This window comes from Mytilus trossulus, chromosome 10 (genome assembly GCF_036588685.1).
Source record: "Mytilus trossulus isolate FHL-02 chromosome 10, PNRI_Mtr1.1.1.hap1, whole genome shotgun sequence".
Taxonomy (NCBI): Eukaryota; Metazoa; Mollusca; class Bivalvia; order Mytilida; family Mytilidae; genus Mytilus; species Mytilus trossulus.
In genome coordinates, this window is record NC_086382.1 from 75,686,878 (window position 1) to 75,707,244 (window position 20,367).

The window sequence follows — 20,367 nt, forward strand, 5'->3', positions numbered from 1 at the left end:
GTTGGGTTTTTTGCGCACTGAAAACGTTTTTTTGGGCATTTGAACGGGTTGTTGCGCGTGTTCGAAGTCAGGCTATCTTTGATCTAGTGTTGTTTGTTGTTGTTTATTTTTATTTGTAGTCTGTTGTTTGTGTTGTTTGTTTGCTTATTTGTTAGGTTTTTTTTTCAGAGGAGGAGGGTGATAGTGGTAGGTGTTATTGGTTCGAGTAATGATATTAGTGATTCATTGTTATAATAAATTAAATAAGAATGAATGTGCTTTTGAAGGTACACTTGCGTGAGGTCTAAAGCACTGGGGATAATTTATCACGATCATTGTCATAATACCTGTCACACTGCTTTTTTTTGTTTTCATATAAAGTCTAACTACGTTAAAACTGCACGTTAGTCAATATTTATAACTTTGATTTTCTCACAATATGATGCGGTCTTTGATATAATAAACGTATTTGTAACTTTGAGGTAAAATATATATAGTTTATATACTGCGAAGAAAACATAATACAATACAATTACGAGGGTTTTTATTCTTTAAATAACAAAACACACTTTTTTTTCTATTTCATATTAAAAAAGAGAGAAAAAATGCTATAAATGCCAGATTTGAATTATTTTAATGTCAAACATCAATTAAGTGTCTGTTTATAAACCGTAGTATAATAACAGTATAATTACACATCATTCTTTTTAACTGAATATTTTAGGGAAGAATACAAAAACACACAGGTGAGGCACTTTTACATTTTCTACCTTAATAAGCAGTTAACCTTGTAAAACCATTAATTTAATGTTCACATGCACTTGTCTCACGAGATAAAGAAAATTGCTTTTACATGTATTTATGATAATTAAATTCGTTGGATAATGTGAACGGAAGTTTGGCTTTATCATAGTAAGAATTTTAACTCATATGTTTTATGATATTTATAATGAAAATATGTATCCATCTGTATACATAGTCAATTGTTTATGATAAATTTAAAAGAGGAATTATTTTTCAGAAAATGGAAATTTTCAAAGTTTCATTTTAAGCATAGTACACCAAACATATGGCATTCGAACTCAATTAGTTGATTCTCTGGGGTTTTTTTTCTCGATTGCCTAACGTAATAGTTTTTTTTTTTTTTTTTTTTGTATACCACTGATACCTTACTACTAAAAATCTATATGGTCTGATTTTTACAAGGTTACCGTAGTTGAACTATATGTTAATAAACCGAGTAACCTCTTTACCCTGTAGTATGCCCATTTTCATTTTGTTTGGTTATTGAATCAGTTCAACAGCTACATGTTTTAGAATTTTGAAATGAGAATTTAAAAAAAAACCACTATGCTTCACATTGTAGGTTCTCCATCAGCAGAGATGTGTATCATTTGGCTGTGGAGTTTATTACTGATAACCATATTGAATACAGTGGCACAAGACTGCCCAGAGTATATAAGAACCCAGTATGATTACATTATAGGCAAGTATAACATTGGCACAAGACTGCCCATAGTATATAAGAACCCAGTATGATTACATTATTATGACAAGTATAACATTGGCACAAGACTGCCCATAGTATATAAGAACCCAGTATGATTACATTATTATGACAAGTATAACATTGGCACAAGACTGCCCAGAGTATATACGGACCCAGTATGATTACATTATAGACAAGTATTACATTGGAACAAGACTGCCCATAGTATATACGGACCCAGTATGCATACATTATAGGCAAGTATTACATTGGAACAAGACTGCCCAGAGTATATACGGACCCAGTATGCATACATTATAGGCAAGTATTACATTGGAACAAGACTGCCCATAGTATATACGGACCCAGTATGCATACATTATAGGCAAGTATTACATTGGAACAAGACTGCCCATAGTATATACGGACCCAGTATGCATACATTATAGGCAAGTATTACATTGGAACAAGACTGCCCAGAGTATATACGGACCCAGTATGCATACATTATAGGCAAGTATTACATTGGAACAAGACTGCCCAGAGTATATACGGACCCAGTATGATTACATTATAGACAAGTATTACATTGGAACAAGACTGCCCAGAGTATATACGGACCCAGTATGATTACATTATAGGCAAGTATTACATTGGAACAAGACTGCCCATAGTATATACGGACCCAGTATGCATACATTATAGGCAAGTATTACATTGGAACAAGACTGCCCAGAGTATATACGGACCCAGTATGATTACATTATAGACAAGTATTACATTGGAACAAGACTGCCCAGAGTATATACGGACCCAGTATGATTACATTATAGGCAAGTATAACATTGGCACAAGACTGCCCAGAGTATATACGGACCCAGTATGATTACATTATAGACAAGTATTACATTGGCACAAGACTGCCCAGAGTATATACGGACCCAGTATGATTACATTATAGACAAGTATTACATTGGAACAAGACTGCCCATAGTATATACGGACCCAGTATGCATACATTATAGGCAAGTATTACATTGGAACAAGACTGCCCATAGTATATACGGACCCAGTATGCATACATTATAGACAAGTATTACATTGGCACAAGACTGCCCAGAGTATATACGGACCCAGTATGATTACATTATAGACAAGTATTACATTGGAACAAGACTGCCCATAGTATATACGGACCCAGTATGATTACATTATAGACAAGTATTACATTGGCACAAGACTGCCCAGAGTATATACGGACCCAGTATGATTACATTATAGACAAGTATTACATTGGCACCAGACTGTCCAGAGTATATAAGGACCAATTATGATTACATTATAGGCAAGTAAATACTGATTTTGTGTGAACCTATTGTAGTTCAAAATATGTAGGACACATGCCAATGAAACTGCAAACCACATGCACAAATATCTAAAAGTTATCTAAATGACAAATACAGTCGTCTTCAAAAGTAGACAAAAGTCTAAGTAATATATGTCAACTAAATCGCAAAAAGTTGGATCATATGAGAATGTATAAAAGTTACAAAAAAACAACAACAATTAAATCTTCAATTTAACAACCTTTTTGACCCCAGTGATCAATCATTTGATATATTTCAATATAACATAACACATCATTATAATAGAAAGTAATGACTCAGATCGATCTAATTATGTATTAGTACATTTATCTTAAAAGTGTATAATTACGGTCACTTCCTGATGTTGAAATGTCATGTAGTTTTAGCTAATGTTTTTTCATACCTAAAATGTTTAACCACATTTCTCCTTAATATGACTACAGGGACCAAAGTAAAGTTGTATTTATATCATACATAATCCAATATATATACCAAAATTTTGCTAAGTTAAAAACGGTTACATCTCGGAATTCGTTATTTAGTGCAAAATACTTGAAAAACAAGAAACCAATATTTGACCCTATAATATAAAACAGGAGATGCTGTTTGGCTGACAATGAGACAACTATTAACCAGATATAATGTTTTTTAAAGTCAACAGTAGTATACCGTTGTTAAAAGAAATAAATTGAATAAGCGAAAACAAATCCTGGTCACAAACCAAAATCGAAGGAACCACATTAACTGAAAGAGGGAAACAACTAAAAACACAAAACTACAAACAAACAAAAAACCGCAAACATACATAGAAACAGATTAAGACTATTTGAAAACAACTGCCATATCCCTTACAAGGTACAGAATATTTTAAGATAATATGGTGCATTGCACTTGGGTTTATGGATAGTCTAACCTCCCGCTTATATGGAAATGTTAAATGTTAAATATTAACATTAATGTATTGTTCTCATAAATTGTAGAAGAATCCCGGTGATTTTTTCACGGAAATAAATATGTTATAGTTCTATCCCTAAAAGGATATCCACACTTGCTTTATACAAGCATGCATTTGACATTTTGTAATAATTTATTTGAAATATTTTATAATTATTCATTTATTGATTAGTTGGTGCTGGTACCGCCGGTTCTGTATTAGCGGCCAGGTTATCAGAAGATCCAAGTGTTCAAGTGTTGTTGTTAGAAGCTGGTGACAAGGAAACAGACAGACCAGAAACACCATTCATTACAACACCAGGGCTGGCCAAACAACTCAGGAACAGTTCTGTAGACTGGAAATACTTTACACATCCACAAGAAAATGCATTGTTTGGGTATAGGAATAAGGTAATATTTCCTAGAAATTCAAGTACAAAACTACAATGGTAGTTCAGAAATTTAGAATTTACATATAGTACAAATAGAGACTGTTGATCGTCATTTTGTTATTATTAGTTTGACTATGTTAGTATATATGAAAATAAGAAGATTGCCAATCGTACGACCTTCAACAATGAGCAAATCCCATACCACATAGTCCGCTATTTAAGGCTCCGAAATGACAAATGTAAAAAAAAAATCAAACCAGAAAGAACTGCCTAATTTATGTACAAATAATAAAAGAAAAACAAATGTGTTGCACTCCTGACTCGGGACAGGCACATACATAATTCGGTTGAGCTTTACTCTTTTGAAGGTACCAAGCTTTAACTTACCGGATACATTGATGTAACAGTACAATATAAGAACAACAAACTATAAAAATCAGTCAACAAGGACCAAACTCATCAGATGGATACAAATAGAAATACAACAAAATAGGTAATGGACGTGGAAGGGTACTTATACACAACAAAAAGATACCAAATACAGATCTGAGATTATACCCGAAGATACTGAAAACAAGTTCAAAGCCAATAAAAACACATCCAAAATTATGCATCTAAGTTTGGCTTATCGTGGCTGTTTGAAATTTATTTTTTAAGGGTCCTTTTAACTTTCCGACAAAAGAATCGTCTCAATAACTGTTATATGGACGCCATCGTGATTTGGTTAGTAAATATCAGTATAATTATTTTTGTGTAATATGTAATTGTCTAGATGTAATATATATTTTGAGAACTGTTTTCCAGCAAGCTGCCTTACCTAGAGGTAAGGTTATTGGAGGTACGTTTGCAATAAATGATATGATTTATCAGAGAGGCAGTCCAGGAATCTTCGATGAATGGGACAAGAAAGGAGCTAGCGGATGGGGATTCAAGCATGTCGCTCCTTACTTCCGCAAATCTGTAGATACAAAAGTGATGGAGCTGTCTAAATCAGGTATGTTAACGACTAACACAATTCATATCGTAATATTTTAAAATTAATAGTTTTTACTACATGTGTTCTCCAAATAAACGTAAAACGTCTCTCACTAAAAAAAAATCAATACAATCCTATTGAAAATCTTACTCATAAAGGATAAAATATGTTAAAGACCCTTCTCTACTGGTTTTTCTCCGACATTTGCAATTTAAATAAATAAGCTTTTAAAGGAAAGTTCTTTTGAAACATGCAAAAAGATCTTTACCACCTTAAATACTTATTTTGCAAAGGAATTACAATTTTGAATTAAATCAATAGTAGTATACCGCTGTTTGAAATTCATAAATCGATTGAGAAAAAAATCCGGGTTACAATCTAAAACTGAGGGGAACACATCAAATATAAGAAAACAACGACACAACAGAAACACTTATAAATGCAACACACACAGAAACGAACTACAATATAATAATGGCCATTTCCCTGATGTGGTAAAGGACATTTTAAGAAAACATGGTGGGTTGAACTTGGTTTTGTGGCTTGCCAAACCTCCCGCTTTTAAGGCAATGATAAAATTTGCCCACTGGAAAAGATTTACCAAAAACAGCCTTCAACATTATGCTACAAAGATTAATTCCAGATTCCAATGACTCTAGATAACAACACTAATTCTGTAGTTTAAAAACACTACAGTTACTACAAATCTAGTCAGTGGTCAATCGGGAGTATATATATATATATATATATGACCAAGATTTCACTTGTGTTAACAGACAACACACGCAGCATCTATCTTTTGTGAATACTGATCTGCAAATATTAAAAACTGAACAGTTCCATAACTCATTATGGTTTTCCCCTTCATAACTTTAGTTTTTTGTCTTATTTTATAGATCTACACCGATCGTGTGGACCAATGACAGTGACCACGTTACAGCCTACGTCATTACTAAACGTGTATTTCAATGCAACACAAAGTCTAGGATATGATGCCATCAATTGTAACGAGAAGGAGGATCAAGGTAACATTATAAAATTGAGAATGGAAATGGGGAATGTGTCAAAGCGACAACAATCCAACCAAAGAACAGAAAACAGCTGAAGTCCACCAATGTAAAATCGAGAATGAAAATGGGGAATGTGTCAAAGAGACAACAATCCAACCAAAGAACAGAAAACAGCTGAAGTCCACCAATGTAAAATTGAGAATGGAAATGGGGAACGTGTCAAAGAGGCAATAATCCGACCAGCAAAAGGTCACCAACAGGTGTCGTCATACCTTTGTATAACTATCATTTAGTGTGCATATGAATTTACAAACACAAAACTGAAGCTTGGACGTTTAAAAAAGATAAATAGACATTCTGACTATTAGACCTACATTAAAGAACAAGCATCAAAACGGAGTCATATGTTTTTTACGGAAATTAAATTGAAAAGTTGAATAAGGGTATGCAGATAGGCAAAAAAAACTTTTATTATGGCCCATTGTTTCGACAGATAGATATAGGAAGATGTGGTGTGAGTGCCAATGAGACAACTCTGTTTTAAAGCTTTTGGATTGTTTAACTGAGAAACAGTCTGACTCAAAATGACAAAAGTATCTTGAGGTTAGGAACTAAATGTATGATATGTATGGTTAGCAGAAGCACATGCATTATTTGTCACGGGGTTTATTTGTCCGCGATTAAACAAACGGTGAATAGAAACAAACTGCATACAAGTATACGAAATAAACATCTTTTTTATTTTTGTTTTTGTTTTTTCTCTAGGTAAACACGTCTTCTGCAATAAACGTCATAAGGATTCATTCAAAATCAATATAAATATTATTATAATCTTCTAACTCGAAATGATTTTGACTTGATAGGTATATGTCGGATACAAACGAACATACGAGGAGGAGAACGATTGACCACTGCTAAAGCTTATCTCAATGAAGCTCGAGGACGACAGAACTTAAACATTGTCACGAAGGCATTGGTTTCTAGGGTAAGTTAGTTAAAGAAATATTTTGGCGGGATTTTCTTTTGCATATTCTTTAAGAGAATTCGTGCGTAAAGTTAAAATTGTGTCATTATAATTATATATATATAGTTGTCTCTGGTGAATCAGCTATAAATTAAAAGCAAAAGTGTCAGTGTAAATCTCATTTAGCCAACATACATAAATAATGTTCTCTCATTTTGTTTGTTTGTTTTACTGTTCTTGCAGACATTTGTATAGGCATTTGTATTATCTTGCTGGAAAGATGTTTATAAAAGACTATTGTAGAACAATTCAAAAGGCCTGAATGATGTACAAAACATAATAAAAAAAAAAATGGGATATACAGCAAAAGATAACCACAAATTGTTAGGCTCCTGACGTGGTACAGCCACACACATAGTATACTTGTGTGCACCTAAGTTAACCTTCACCTTGACCTTGAACATGCGTGTAGTAGCACAACATTAAAGCAAACGTATACTATATGCATATTTAATAAAATGAATGTTTTTCTTTTGCAGGTTTTGATTGCGCGAAGAAAGGCAGTCGGCATAGAATTTATTTTTTCAAACGTTTCATTCCAAGTTCTAGCATCAAACGAAGTTATTCTATCTGCTGGCTCATATGGTTCTCCTAAAATACTATTTTTGTCTGGAATTGGACCCAGAGAACATCTTTACAACTTGCAAGTAACTAAATTTAAAATGCACTGCAGACGATAAATGAAGTTATATGTTCATATTTGTCTGTGAATGAAGACAAATTTAAAAGTCAAACAATGAAATTTACAAAAAACTTTTGAAAGCATATTAACCAAAAGATTTAAAAGACGCGTCTTAGTTCAAATTTGCCGTATAGCTTTTTTTTTTACAGGATACAATTTGGGACCAGAATTATACAAAAGCAATGTATATATTATTATTAGTTTCTGGCACTCATACATGTTATACAAAGACGGATGATTAAGTGTATTTAATACTGGTACATACAAACAGTTGCTAACTGAAACTACAATACTATTACAGCTCGTAAATTGCCTATAAGCCCTTTTTTGCACAATATTTTGGATTTTTTGCTTTTTTTAAAATGCATTTCAGCTTCAAATTTGATTTGCCATCAATTTGTTTGGATTCAAGCGCCATCAATGAGTCTAATGAAGACGACAAATTATAAGTTTGGTATCATTGAAGAGGTTTTTTTTTGTGCAAAAAGTGAATCTTAATAATACTGTACAGCGAGAACGTATCTTATATTCTTTATCTTATGTTCCTCAATGTGATTGTACAATGTGTATACATGTATTGTAAAATTCACAATATAATATGTGCTTTTGAGGATAATACTATATTAATAGTGAATAAATATTCCACAGATTCCTGTGATTGCTGATTTACCTGTTGGAGAAAATCTACAAGATCACATCTCTGTTGACATCCGGGTATTTGTTAATGTTTCTACAATGAAACCTAATTCGAATCTGGACAGACTAATGATAGATCAGTATTTCTATCAGAGAAAAGGTAAAAAAATAAACGTGTTCGATATCTTGAATCTTCGTGTGGTTGGAAAAATACATCATATAAACAATTACTTTTAAAACGTACTAGGAAATGATAGAAAGCAAGGAACGATGGAACAACACAAACATATAAAACCACTTATTTATAGCCCCATTACTTTCTATGATAAATTCTGCTATTTCAAGCATTAACGTCTACTTTGTCTTAGACCCCAGTCACAGTGTTACGTTTCAAAGATTAGTTTTACTAGGTTTTGAAAGCGTAGCGAAACGGAAAAATACGTATCGAAGCGTAACGAAACGTAGTGATCCTTTGTTATAAACTCGACCTGCCCCGTATGTTTTGAAAATTCAACAACAAACGTAGCGAAATATTGAAACAAGATAGAAACCTAGTAAATACGTATCAAAGCTTAGCGGAACGAAACAAAACGTGCTTACTACATATCGAAACGTATAAAGCGTGGTGAAAGCGTGGGTCTACACGTACTAATACGTAGTTGAAAACGTGGAAAGAACGTAACATAAACTTAGTAACACCTAGCTTTCAAAATAACGTGACATTTTTATTCAAAACGTAGTTTAAACATAGCATTTTAAACCGTAGTAAATAGTAACAGTGTGACTGGAGCTTGAAGTTCAAATAAAGCGGCAGTTATTTCATGTCTAAACAACATTTGATTATGACCTGTACCGAAAAATTCAATATACCTTTTATTGCATATTAGAGCGTACTGGTTCCAGGATGTTTGAAAGTACAAACAAGGGTACTTCTGACCTGAATAATCAGGCAAATATGCCCTCCTATTTTAATATTAATATACTTTTTTTATTTCATATTGATTCAAAAGAAACTTTCAAGAAAAGTTTTCAGTAATTCCAAGTCACCAAGCTTTCATGTGATAACAAACCTTGTGTATCAGGAGACGCTTATCCTTTCGAAATCTGACCATCGGTAAACTTTTGCTCCCTCATATTTTCAATCTTGCTAATTGATAATTTTTCAGGTCTAATGGCATCCATTGGTGGAAGCGAGGCATTTCTTTTCGCGAATACAAATAAAACAAGACCATCGCCATACCCAGACCTACAGTTAACGTTTAAATCTTCTATAGCTGACCATGACCACGAGTTACTACGAGTCATGAATAAAGATGAACAGGTATGTAGAATAAATGTCAATCTGATAAACCAGGTAAAAAAAGTTTAAAACCAGTAACTGTAAACTTTAGATTAGTTGATGTTTTGCTTTCTGTGTCATTTTTGACATGTTTATTTTAAGGTACTAGTATATGAATATTGAACATGTTGACATCAACTCAGCTTTGTTTAAAATTGACAATTCAACAAATAATAACACTGAAGTCGTCTGGACACATATTAAATCATTATCCTACCTTAATAGTTTTCTCCTACTCTTACAATTCTGCGTGCTAACGGCAAAATATTGAATAATTATTTAAAATAAAGCTTGACTTTAGCGGGTATCAAACACACACCTGTCTTTAATTTAGGCAAAATTGTTACAATGAAATACAATTTAGGCAAAATTTTTACCATGAGATCAGCGATTTTGTTATGGGGAAATTTTAAGTACAACGTATTTTACGTACGTTTGATTATCCCTTGCATCCCTCTTTTATATCAGACATAAACTCTTAGTAATTTGTAAATTACATCTTCAGAAAAAGATTTATTTATTTTCAACATAAATATCATGTTTTCACATTTAGCTTTTAACAATACAGTGTAACATGCTAACAATGATTATAACAAAAATGCTAACACATCTTCATTATTGCTTGTTTTATTGCAGTTGATCAAGTCATGGTATTCACTTGGTAAAAACAAAGATGGCATTACAATAACAGTCAAACTCCTTCATCCTAAAAGTAGAGGTCACCTTAAGTTAAATTCAACGGACCCTAACGAAATGCCAATCATTGATCCTAAATACCTCTCAAATGTAGAAGATATTGAAACACTTTATAAAGGTAACATGTTTGCATACTTCTATCATATTGCCAAGAAAGTTAAGTGGCTGTTTTAAGTCCTTGCAGGTAAAACGTTTCTGAATAATAATGTTTAACTACTCATAAAATATGACATTAACAGATAAGTGGCAGGTTTTAATTGCATGAAACAAAACAGGTGAACATTCCCCATTATTTTGCGGTACTTCGACATACATCTGCAACGTTTTCATTGTCTATAATCTGTGAAATCTGCTTTCCTTTCCGTGTCACCTGAGATCACATCACATCATTTTCGGTGGGGTTTCAAGTTGCTTAGTGTTTTATGTTTTGTGTTTTGTGTACTATAATTTGTCTGTTTGTTTGTTTAGCCATGGTGTTGTCAGTTTATTTTCGATCTGTGAGTGTGAATGTCCCTCTGGTATCTTTCGCCCCTCTTTATCCATTAGTATTTCCGAATATGAAATAAATGAAGATGTGGGTGGTAACAACGAATGGTAATCCAACGACGCATGTGACATTAGAACATCTAGAGGACATCAAATTACATGTCGGGGCGAAAACACATAATAACATATATGACCAAAATCGGTCAAGGACATGAATATTTAGTAGAGCATATAAAAAATCTATAGCTAATGCTAAGATTATTAAATGACAAAAACAATAAGATATAGTTAAAGAAAACGACAAACAAAGTTACTGAGTGTTCATATCTGACTTTTGATATGATTTCCTTAATATAAAGTAGCTAAACCGTTATTTTATTTGGATATATGTGAATAAATACCTCTTATGTTCATGTCTTTATAGGTTTTCACATGCAAATGCATTACTCATTAATATAAACCCTTTTGTTATAACATTTGCAGGTATCAAACTAGTAAAATCGATCATTGAAACACCAATAATGCAGTCCATAGGAGCAACAATAGAACCACCTTTTAAGGGATGCAAAGAATTTAAGTACGATTCTGATCTGTACTGGAAATGTTATATTCAAACATTCTCTGACCCAGGACATCATCCGGTCTCCACCTGTAAAATGGGTGCTTTCAATGACGTTCGATCTGTTGTTGACAATAAACTCAGGTAAATATGCATAATGCTATATATATATCAGCGTCTTTCCTTTAAAGAAATACGTATAAGCACGACTTTAAACTAGAATTTATTACAAAAGTTTCAATTTAAGATTCTTCAATGTCAACGTCCAACTTGTCATATTTATATTCTCTCTATCTAAGCGCATACAAAGTATCTTTTAAATAGCTCTATATACATTGTATATATAATTATATATATATATTGTTTACATTATTCAAAACGTCATGCAATGCCTGTATCAAGTCAGGAATATGACAGTTGTTGTCCATTCGTTTGATGTGTTTTGTCATTTGATTTTGCCATTTGATTAGGGACTTTACGATTGAATTTTCCTCGAAGTTCAGTATTTTTGTGATTTTACCTTTCACACGGATTTTTACATAAAAAGTGAAAATTATATTGAGATTGACTTTGCAACAAGTTATAGGTTTACGATCACACATTATTTCAGCACACTACAGAAATGTTTATTGAAGTTCAAATAGTAGTTTTTTAGATTGTAAAAGTGTGTCCTATTTCCTATCGTGACATTTTGAATAAGTTTTTATCCGAATTACGAATGATAGATGCAAAGCAATAGACGTTTCCCCCGTCATAGTTCATTTTATTTGAATAGGAACACCGATCGTGAATTGTTTTTGCTTACAAAATTAAATGTAATCTTTATTTCTTTTTCCATTAAAATATGTAGTCGTGAAGATTCGCATTGCGGGATGACAAGAGAGGATTATCCGATTGATGAACCCGGTGGTTTCGTTTCTTTTTTCTGCTGTCGTTATTTTTTTAGAATGATTTATTAGATTCGAAGATCGGTTAAGTACAGTTGTCTTGTTTTAAGGTAAAAAAAAGGTTTACACCTTCCGTAATAATTTATTTGTTACATTACATTGCAAAAGTTGTCAATACAGTGCTTACATTATTGTTACAGGGTAAAAGATGTTTTCAACCTAAGAATAGTGGACGCCTCGGTATTTCCTGAGATAACAGATCACCCAAACGCAGCTACAATTATGATAGCAGAACGAGCAGCTGCTTTGATATTGAAATAATACTTACTACATGTATAATTATTGATTATGATTTGATACTTGAAAAGATTAACATAAATCCTTCACTTTATTTTGTACTAATTATAAGACATCATCTAACAGTATACTGTTGTTTGAAAATTCTCTTCTCAATTAATTATATCATCACTACATTTATCATTACACATACTACATATTCACCATTTCCTTTCTCAATTTTACATACATTTCATTTAGTTTTCGACAAACTTTAGTTTTAACGAAGATCTTTGATTTGCTGATAATAAGGGACTTCACTCTTAAAACGTAGACAGGACAGTACATTTTTTAATATTGTTTGGTAAAAATTATAACCTTGCGTGGGGAAAGAACAGGTAACTGTGACATTTAAGAAAGATAACAGCAGCAAAATCGCTGTTCGGTTGTTTTACATGTTGGAATTTTGGGCGATACATTAATAAAATATCCTTTTTTTCCAGTGAATGTTCAAACTTATTTTTTACAAATTTTACAATTAATGAAAAGTGTTTTATCAGTATGATAAGTTTCACTTCATGTTGTTTTCATTTAATAGAAAATTTTGCAAAATCCTGTAGCAAAATACTAAACTTCAAAACAAATTAAAAAAATAGTGAAGCCCAGACACAGTCATTTTTTCAATCAACAGAACAATCGAAAACCAACTGCCATTTCCCTGACTTTGTACAGGCATTTCCCGACAAACTTTGTGGGTTTCGCAGGGTTTTAAAGCAGGCTAAACATCCGACTATGACAGACCAATTGTATTAAAACATTTATAATTTTCATATTGATAATATGAAATTTTATTCAGTCTTTCTGTCTCGCTCTCTTTTTTAACTCTATCTCTCTCTCATTCCTACAAAGCATGTTCCTCAATATTATTGCTAGTTCCATCTACATTTGTGACAGTTATGGTAACACTAGGACTATAATGTGGTTCCTCAATAATGAATTTCGCTCTGTCGGACATATCAATACTAAGTTCATCAGTTAAGTGTTGTTCTGTGGTGACCTCATTTGTCTTTTCTGTGTCTATTTTAGCCAACCTTTCTCTTTCATCTGCCAAACGTTTTCTCTCTTTCCGACTTTTGAGAAAGTATTTGCGTTTCTTTATTCGAAGAGATGGATTTTCTTTTTCTCGAGTTTTCTTTAAATCTTTACGTACCATGAACGTTGCATAAACAAACAGGATCACGAATACAATGATTCCTGCTATTAAAGCTTCTGATGGAAGTCCTTGGGGTTCTTGTGTATCCCACTTGTATGATAAAGCTCGACCACCATTGGAGAATAGTTCACTATTAGAAAAGGGAAAAAAACAGAGTTTTAGGTAAATTCATTTTCACATGCCATACAAAAACCTCATGTAGGACTGTATAATGATCAATTGATGTAACTTTGGTATAAAACGTACTGTAAAGACATGTATCGATTTGGTAAATGGAGTAACATTACCATACATTGCAATGTATTTGCGCAGCGCCTTGGTGTAATAATTAATGAAATTTTACGATACAATTTACTATACTCTTGTATCAAGGTTAATAATGAGCAAAGGATTCTTTAATTTGATATTCCTACCACTCTGTAAAGTTTTATAAATGGGATGTTCGGTGTATTCGTCAATATAATAATAACAACTTGGTAAAATCTAAAACAGATATTCAGATCAGCATCAAACCTTTCGATTAATAAACATTATAAAGTACGAAAAATTTGCTCCAAACATTACAATAGTGTTACTCGAAAGTTAAGAAAAATCAGGCGATGTGGTAAAAATGTAAAATGACAATGCACACCACCAACCAAAGGAAAGCAAGACGGTTAAGGTTCCCATAATGTATAGTAAGATGAGTACAAATGGTCCATTCTGCATTTAAAAAAAATGAGATTAAAATTTTGACAATAAATCTAACTGTATATTTTGAACTCTACAATTCAAATTAAATTTCTTCAAGACATAAAACAATTTCAATTTTTTTTAAATTTTTTATTAATTTTTAATTATTTTTTTCATTTTGTTTTTTCATTATTTTTTTTCATTTTTTTTCCACAAACAACGTGTTCACTATATCATCCTTTGAAGTTTCTCCTTCTACATTCATTCATCTTTAGAGTTCTGTATTCTTTGAATTGATTTATTGATACCAATACATACATTAGATATAAATGACTCTAGTTCGACGCTTGCCGTAATGTTTTCATTTAGAGGTTCTTTCAACTTTCCATATAAGTAGGAAGTTTGTCTTACTATTAAACCAGGTCCAAACCACAATTTTTCTTAAAATTAGGAAGTGAAGAGTATGCCAGTTGTTATCAAATATCCCGATTCTGTGTATCTTAAGCCTGTGTTTGTGTTACCTTACAATGTGCCTATTCCGTTGTTTTTCTCTAAGAGTTGCTGTACAACTGAGAATGGAAATAGGGAATATGTCAAATAGACAACAACCTGACTAAAGAGTAGTTTTGGTTTTTGATTCGGATAAATGGTTTTTGTTTAATCAATTTGTGACTATTGAACAGTGGTAAACTACTGATTCCTTTATTTGCAAACCAACTGAACTCATATTTCAGATTGAATATACATTGCATATGACATATTCGTTCTTTTTACCAAATAGTTGAACTAAGTTAAATACACATATACAACGCGTATAGAAATATATTCATCTATTTACCCAACTTTCTTGACCACGTAAATTAAGGCTGCACCATACAATCCAGACTGTAACATATTATAGGTTTCATTCCGTATTCTATCCTCAAAAGAGCTGGACAAGTTTTGTGTTACCGTATTTCCAATTGAAACCCAAATCTATGAAACAAAATAAACAAGAAATTAAATCATGCATTTGATGAGCCTTTATCCGCTTTCTTTCTTATACATATTTAAAAAATATTGTCAAATTCTTTTTTTTTTCGTTTATATTATTACTTCGGGTTCTTAACCGTGAGCAGAAATTCATAATGAAAGACTATATTTTAAAGATTTATTTATGTCCTTTAGGCACATAAAGTACATACATATCAATTGGAAGTCAGAGACAAATTATCACATAATAACGGATGAATCGTCAGTTAAAAGTTGTAAGAAAATACCAAAGTGGCGTTAAAAGAGTATTCCCCCTCCACTTAAAAAACAAGTCTATAAGCATGACATAGAAATGTATTGACTTAAACTCTGTAAATGACAAGACAAAACAAAACAATACCAAATACTGGGGTAAGTTGATCAAACATTTTTCCAGAGATCGTCGAAACGCATACTCAATCTGTAAGTCACCGTTGAACATTAATGCAAGTAAGTTCGAGCCAGTCAGCAACATAACAAAATGTGTATACAGAGCTGTATTACTTTAGCATGACAGATGGACTTGGATGACAGAAGATAAGCAATTGTAACACAATATATGGCCCGGTCATGATTATGATTAAATTTATTTGACAAAAGCATTTCGATAAATTATCTTTGAGTGAATGAATCTAGAGGCATTGCATTTTTGTATTTATAGGAAATCATATCAAGCAATTAATAAATTCTAAAAAATATTCCTCCTATCTCACCAGCCTATCCTTCTGTGATAAAACAACAACCACGTCAATATCACATGGGCTGAATTTCCATTTCTGCAACCTGAGATGATCCGCAAACTCTGCGCCTAATTCATCTATATCGGTAAGGTTCCTGTTAAAAAAAGAATTTAATCTTTTTTTTTAAAGACTGATTTATGTCTTTAAGATTTTCTGCCAAAAATAGTTTATGTTATTTGTGATATTCATAGGTGGTATGTAACCATATTCCCTGTCAGTATATAGCAATTATATAATAAGGGTTTCTTTCCAAAAGAGTTTGTCTTCTTGTCATATTCAGTGTGGCATGACGTATATGGAGTGATACACATGTGCATTATTCGTATTAATTTAAATGGGGAAAAAATCTCCATGTTATTGCAACCTAACCAACATAAAACAAATTTCATTTCATCGTTTACATGGCTTGTTTTGATTATGGATTGGTGTTGCATGCTATTGGTATGTCCCTTCTCATTGGGAAAAAAGTAAATAACAAAGTATACACTAGTTAAAGTAAATTACGAAGTTTCATGTTCCTCCGAATTCGTTATGTCTGTTGATATTCAAACTGATAGACTAGATGTCAATTTCATCAAAATAACTTAATTTTAAAAGATAATAATCAATTTTTAAGCCACTGGTTATATCTTTAGTAAGAGAAGAGGGACGAAAGACACCAAAGGGACAGTCAAACTCGTAAATCTAAAACAAACTGACAACGCCATGGCTAAAAATGAAAAAGACAAACAGAAAAACAATAGTACACATGACACAACATAGAAAACTAAAGAATAAACAACACGAACCCATACAACTGTGCGTCAATCAAAATACACAGATCCAGTCATTTGTAGAAAAAAATATAACATTAAATAACACGCATTCGTGTTAAAGTTTTTACCTATAATCTAATTAAACATTTACATATTAATTACCTATTTTTACCTATTTTACTTGTAACAACTAATACTTGCATATTGCCATTTCCAATCTGTCTGACTACACCGACGGAAATACTGTAAAAGCCTTGACCATTTGGACAAGTGGAACAATTACAGAAATATTCTTGTACAGTTCTGTTAATGGTATCATCTAGTCTATCAGCTGCAACATAACATTAAACACTTTTCAATATATTGTAATATTAAGGAAAATTCAATAATCTTATTCGATATTTCTAACATAAACACAAATATACAACTATTTTATGTATAATACTAGTAACCTTTTTCTATTATACATACATTGTAGCTTATTGAGTAGCACACAAACAAACCCATATATATTGGACATTACAAATTGAATGACAACGGACCACACAAACCACCAACATTCGCCGCTACTGAGTAAATATACAAACAAACAAAAATGAAAAAATGAGGTTCAGTTAATTCAAAAACAAAGGGTTGTTTTGATTGCGCACAAACCCAACAATTACCAATATAAGAATCCGTGCGTTTCTAATGAAAAACAAATAATAAAAATTTTTTTGTTTACCCTAGAACTGTCATTTCAATGGAATGTATTATATGTCTGTAGTTTTAATGAAATCAAAAGATATCCAGTGCCTATCGTTTGAATTGAATCACATGACATCATTCTCCGAACGTTTGAATAAAATCAAATGTTATCATTCTCCGAGCGGTTGACGTGAATCAAATGATATAATTCTCCGAGCTTTTGAAGTGAAAAAAAAGATATCATTATCCGAATGATTGAATAAAATCAAATTATATGATTCTCCGAGCGTTTGGAGTGAATGAAAAGATTTCATTCTCCGAAAGTTTGAATGAAATCAAAAGAAATAATTTGTCTGTTATTTGAATGGAATTAAATGATATCAGGTGCCAATAGTTTGCCTGAAATCTACTGATATCTTTTATTTGTCGTTCTGGGTGTTGGCTTTTGACTGTTGTCTAAGACTCTTGTTGATTTTGCCTTTGATTATGTTTGACCTTGTTTTGACATGTCACTGCAGTAATCGTCTTGATCTTATTTTTCTGTAGGTTAATCTCATGTGTTATAGTAATTAAATCTACAATATAATACTATGGCCTACAAACATTTTGTCGTTTTAAATCACGGTTTTTGTGTCAATTGTCAGTGGCGTAGACACATAACATCAAAATAATTGTTTATAAATGTTGGTAAACTTCAACGCTTGTTTTAAATAAACCTTTTTTAGGAGCGCTCCAAACCTACCATTTGAAAGCTAGGAAATGAAGTATAGATATATTGACGAGCTGTATGGTCAAAAGGAGCAGAACAAGGAGAGCCAAAATATTTTACAATACCACTATACATACCTTCGTCTTGACTAAGTATACGATCAGGATCACAAATCCACGAGGCTTTACAGTTCCGTCCACAGTAGTCCAGTTGTATATCATTTCGGGGATTCGGAAAATTGTACTTATTCCATTGTGATACATTAGGCTTGATTCCGCAGTTTGAATGATTCCCTATTGGTAATGTGTAAATGTGTTCCGAACAAACATATGAATTGTTAATTTGGGTAAAAATAATTGCAATGCTCCAGCATATGAACACTTTCGGGAATGTATTAAACATGGTTTTAATTTATGTTTTTATATATAAAGATAAAACATTTCAGTTAGGTGTTGAGTTAGTAACCGTTCACTTTCATGGTCCGAAAGTAGAATAGCAAGAACAATCAAAATTACAATTCTGTGCAATATATAAATCAATTGAAAAGATTATTTAACATCTTAAATTTCAAATACTTTTAGACCACTTTAAACTCCGTTGAACGTTTCTTTCTACACAGTTAAGCATAAACAATAAGACATAGTATAAAGACATATCAATACAAATTCTTTCTTTTGTATACATTTGATAACCGGTTCAATTATAAAGTATTGCATTCGTGTTTAAAATCGTGTTTAAAATCTTTGATATAAATTATGGGTCATTGACAAACCTAGCATTACAGTAGTTAAAAGGAAAATAATCATTGATATACCAGTATATCATACTAAGGGCGATAAATCAAGAAAATTAGGGTAGAAATTGGTTTTTGGACAGTTTAGTGTGTCTATAAGTGTCGGGCGAGGGTATATATGTATGTAGGGGAGGGGGAGGAAATATGATAATAGAATCAGAACAGAAAAAAGGAAAATGATCTACCTATCATAATTTCATCTGCGTTTTTAACGCATTTTTGTTTAATATATATTTTTTTTTATTGAAGTTTAAGATCTACTAGATGAAATAAACATTTAATCGGCATTACAATTTGGGTTTTTTTTAGGGTGAAAATATGTCATTTTTTTTGGTGTCTTTAACGACACTTTCTTTTGGCGCTTTAAAGGTCACGTGATCATTTTGGTCAGTTTGATCGAATCCGGTGAGTAACGTTTTACTTTCAGAAAAACAATTTCAAAACATCCACCATCTTCGCTAGCCAAGGGTGACGATCCACTCGCGTCTAATGAACTGTCGGACAAATTCCTAACAGAAATACCCAAATTTTAATCAAGAGAATTATCATATGCTTGACTTGGTACAAATGCAATACCAAAATTTGTCCTTAAAATATAATTTGTATGCTACATTTGACGATACCGTCCCTAACAAAAAATTGTTTTATTGTACCCTACATAAAAATTAAAATGTTAAAATATGTTTTTAAATCATAATTTTTTCTTATAATTTCTTGAGCTCTGTGCAATTAATATGTAAGAATGACTGAAGAGTATTCTTCGCAGGAAATACTGACACGAAAAAAATTGATTGCTTGATTTACTGATGTGAAAGCGCAGAGGGTCTACGTATAAAGCATACTGGGAAGAAGTTTACAATAAATCTTATTGGTAGTTTATCAAAGTGGATGGACAGATTTGACGATCGGGAAACTCAGAAAGTTAGGCCGTGAGACATATTATTAAAAATTAAGAGTTGTAACACATTTTCTTAAACGAAGACACAGGAGTCAGAGTTCCTTTTTTCTCATCACTTGGCGTCCGTCGTCCGTCGTCGTCCGTCGTCGTCCGTCGTC

The 20,367-nt window shown here is 32.2% G+C and overlaps 3 protein-coding genes across 3 annotated transcripts; 2 read left to right on the forward strand and 1 right to left on the reverse strand.

The window, feature by feature from the left end:
* Positions 1 to 248: 248 nt before the first annotated feature.
* Positions 249 to 10,697, forward strand: LOC134688179 (L-sorbose 1-dehydrogenase-like). Its single transcript, XM_063548650.1, has 11 exons — positions 249 to 266; positions 704 to 725; positions 1,346 to 1,465; positions 3,962 to 4,179; positions 4,965 to 5,154; positions 6,033 to 6,161; positions 7,010 to 7,131; positions 7,650 to 7,817; positions 8,501 to 8,648; positions 9,655 to 9,809; positions 10,464 to 10,697. Exons 1-11 carry the CDS (start codon positions 249 to 251, stop codon positions 10,695 to 10,697), a joined length of 1,524 nt encoding a protein of 507 aa, XP_063404720.1.
* Positions 10,698 to 11,493: 796 nt separating this feature from the next.
* Positions 11,494 to 13,090, forward strand: LOC134686642 (glucose dehydrogenase [FAD, quinone]-like). The gene is made up of 2 exons (XM_063546317.1): positions 11,494 to 11,712; positions 12,656 to 13,090. The coding sequence occupies exons 1-2, from the start codon at positions 11,531 to 11,533 to the stop codon at positions 12,774 to 12,776; spliced, it is 303 nt and encodes a 100-aa protein (XP_063402387.1). The 5' UTR covers positions 11,494 to 11,530; the 3' UTR covers positions 12,777 to 13,090.
* A 369-nt stretch (positions 13,091 to 13,459) lies between these two features.
* Positions 13,460 to 19,297, reverse strand: LOC134688180 (uncharacterized). Its single transcript, XM_063548651.1, has 6 exons — positions 19,291 to 19,297; positions 18,656 to 18,811; positions 17,285 to 17,453; positions 16,341 to 16,461; positions 15,455 to 15,591; positions 13,460 to 14,074 (listed from the first exon to the last, which is right to left on the reverse strand). Exons 1-6 carry the CDS (start codon positions 19,295 to 19,297, stop codon positions 13,633 to 13,635), a joined length of 1,032 nt encoding a protein of 343 aa, XP_063404721.1. The 3' UTR covers positions 13,460 to 13,632.
* Between the last annotated feature and the right edge of the window lie 1,070 nt (positions 19,298 to 20,367).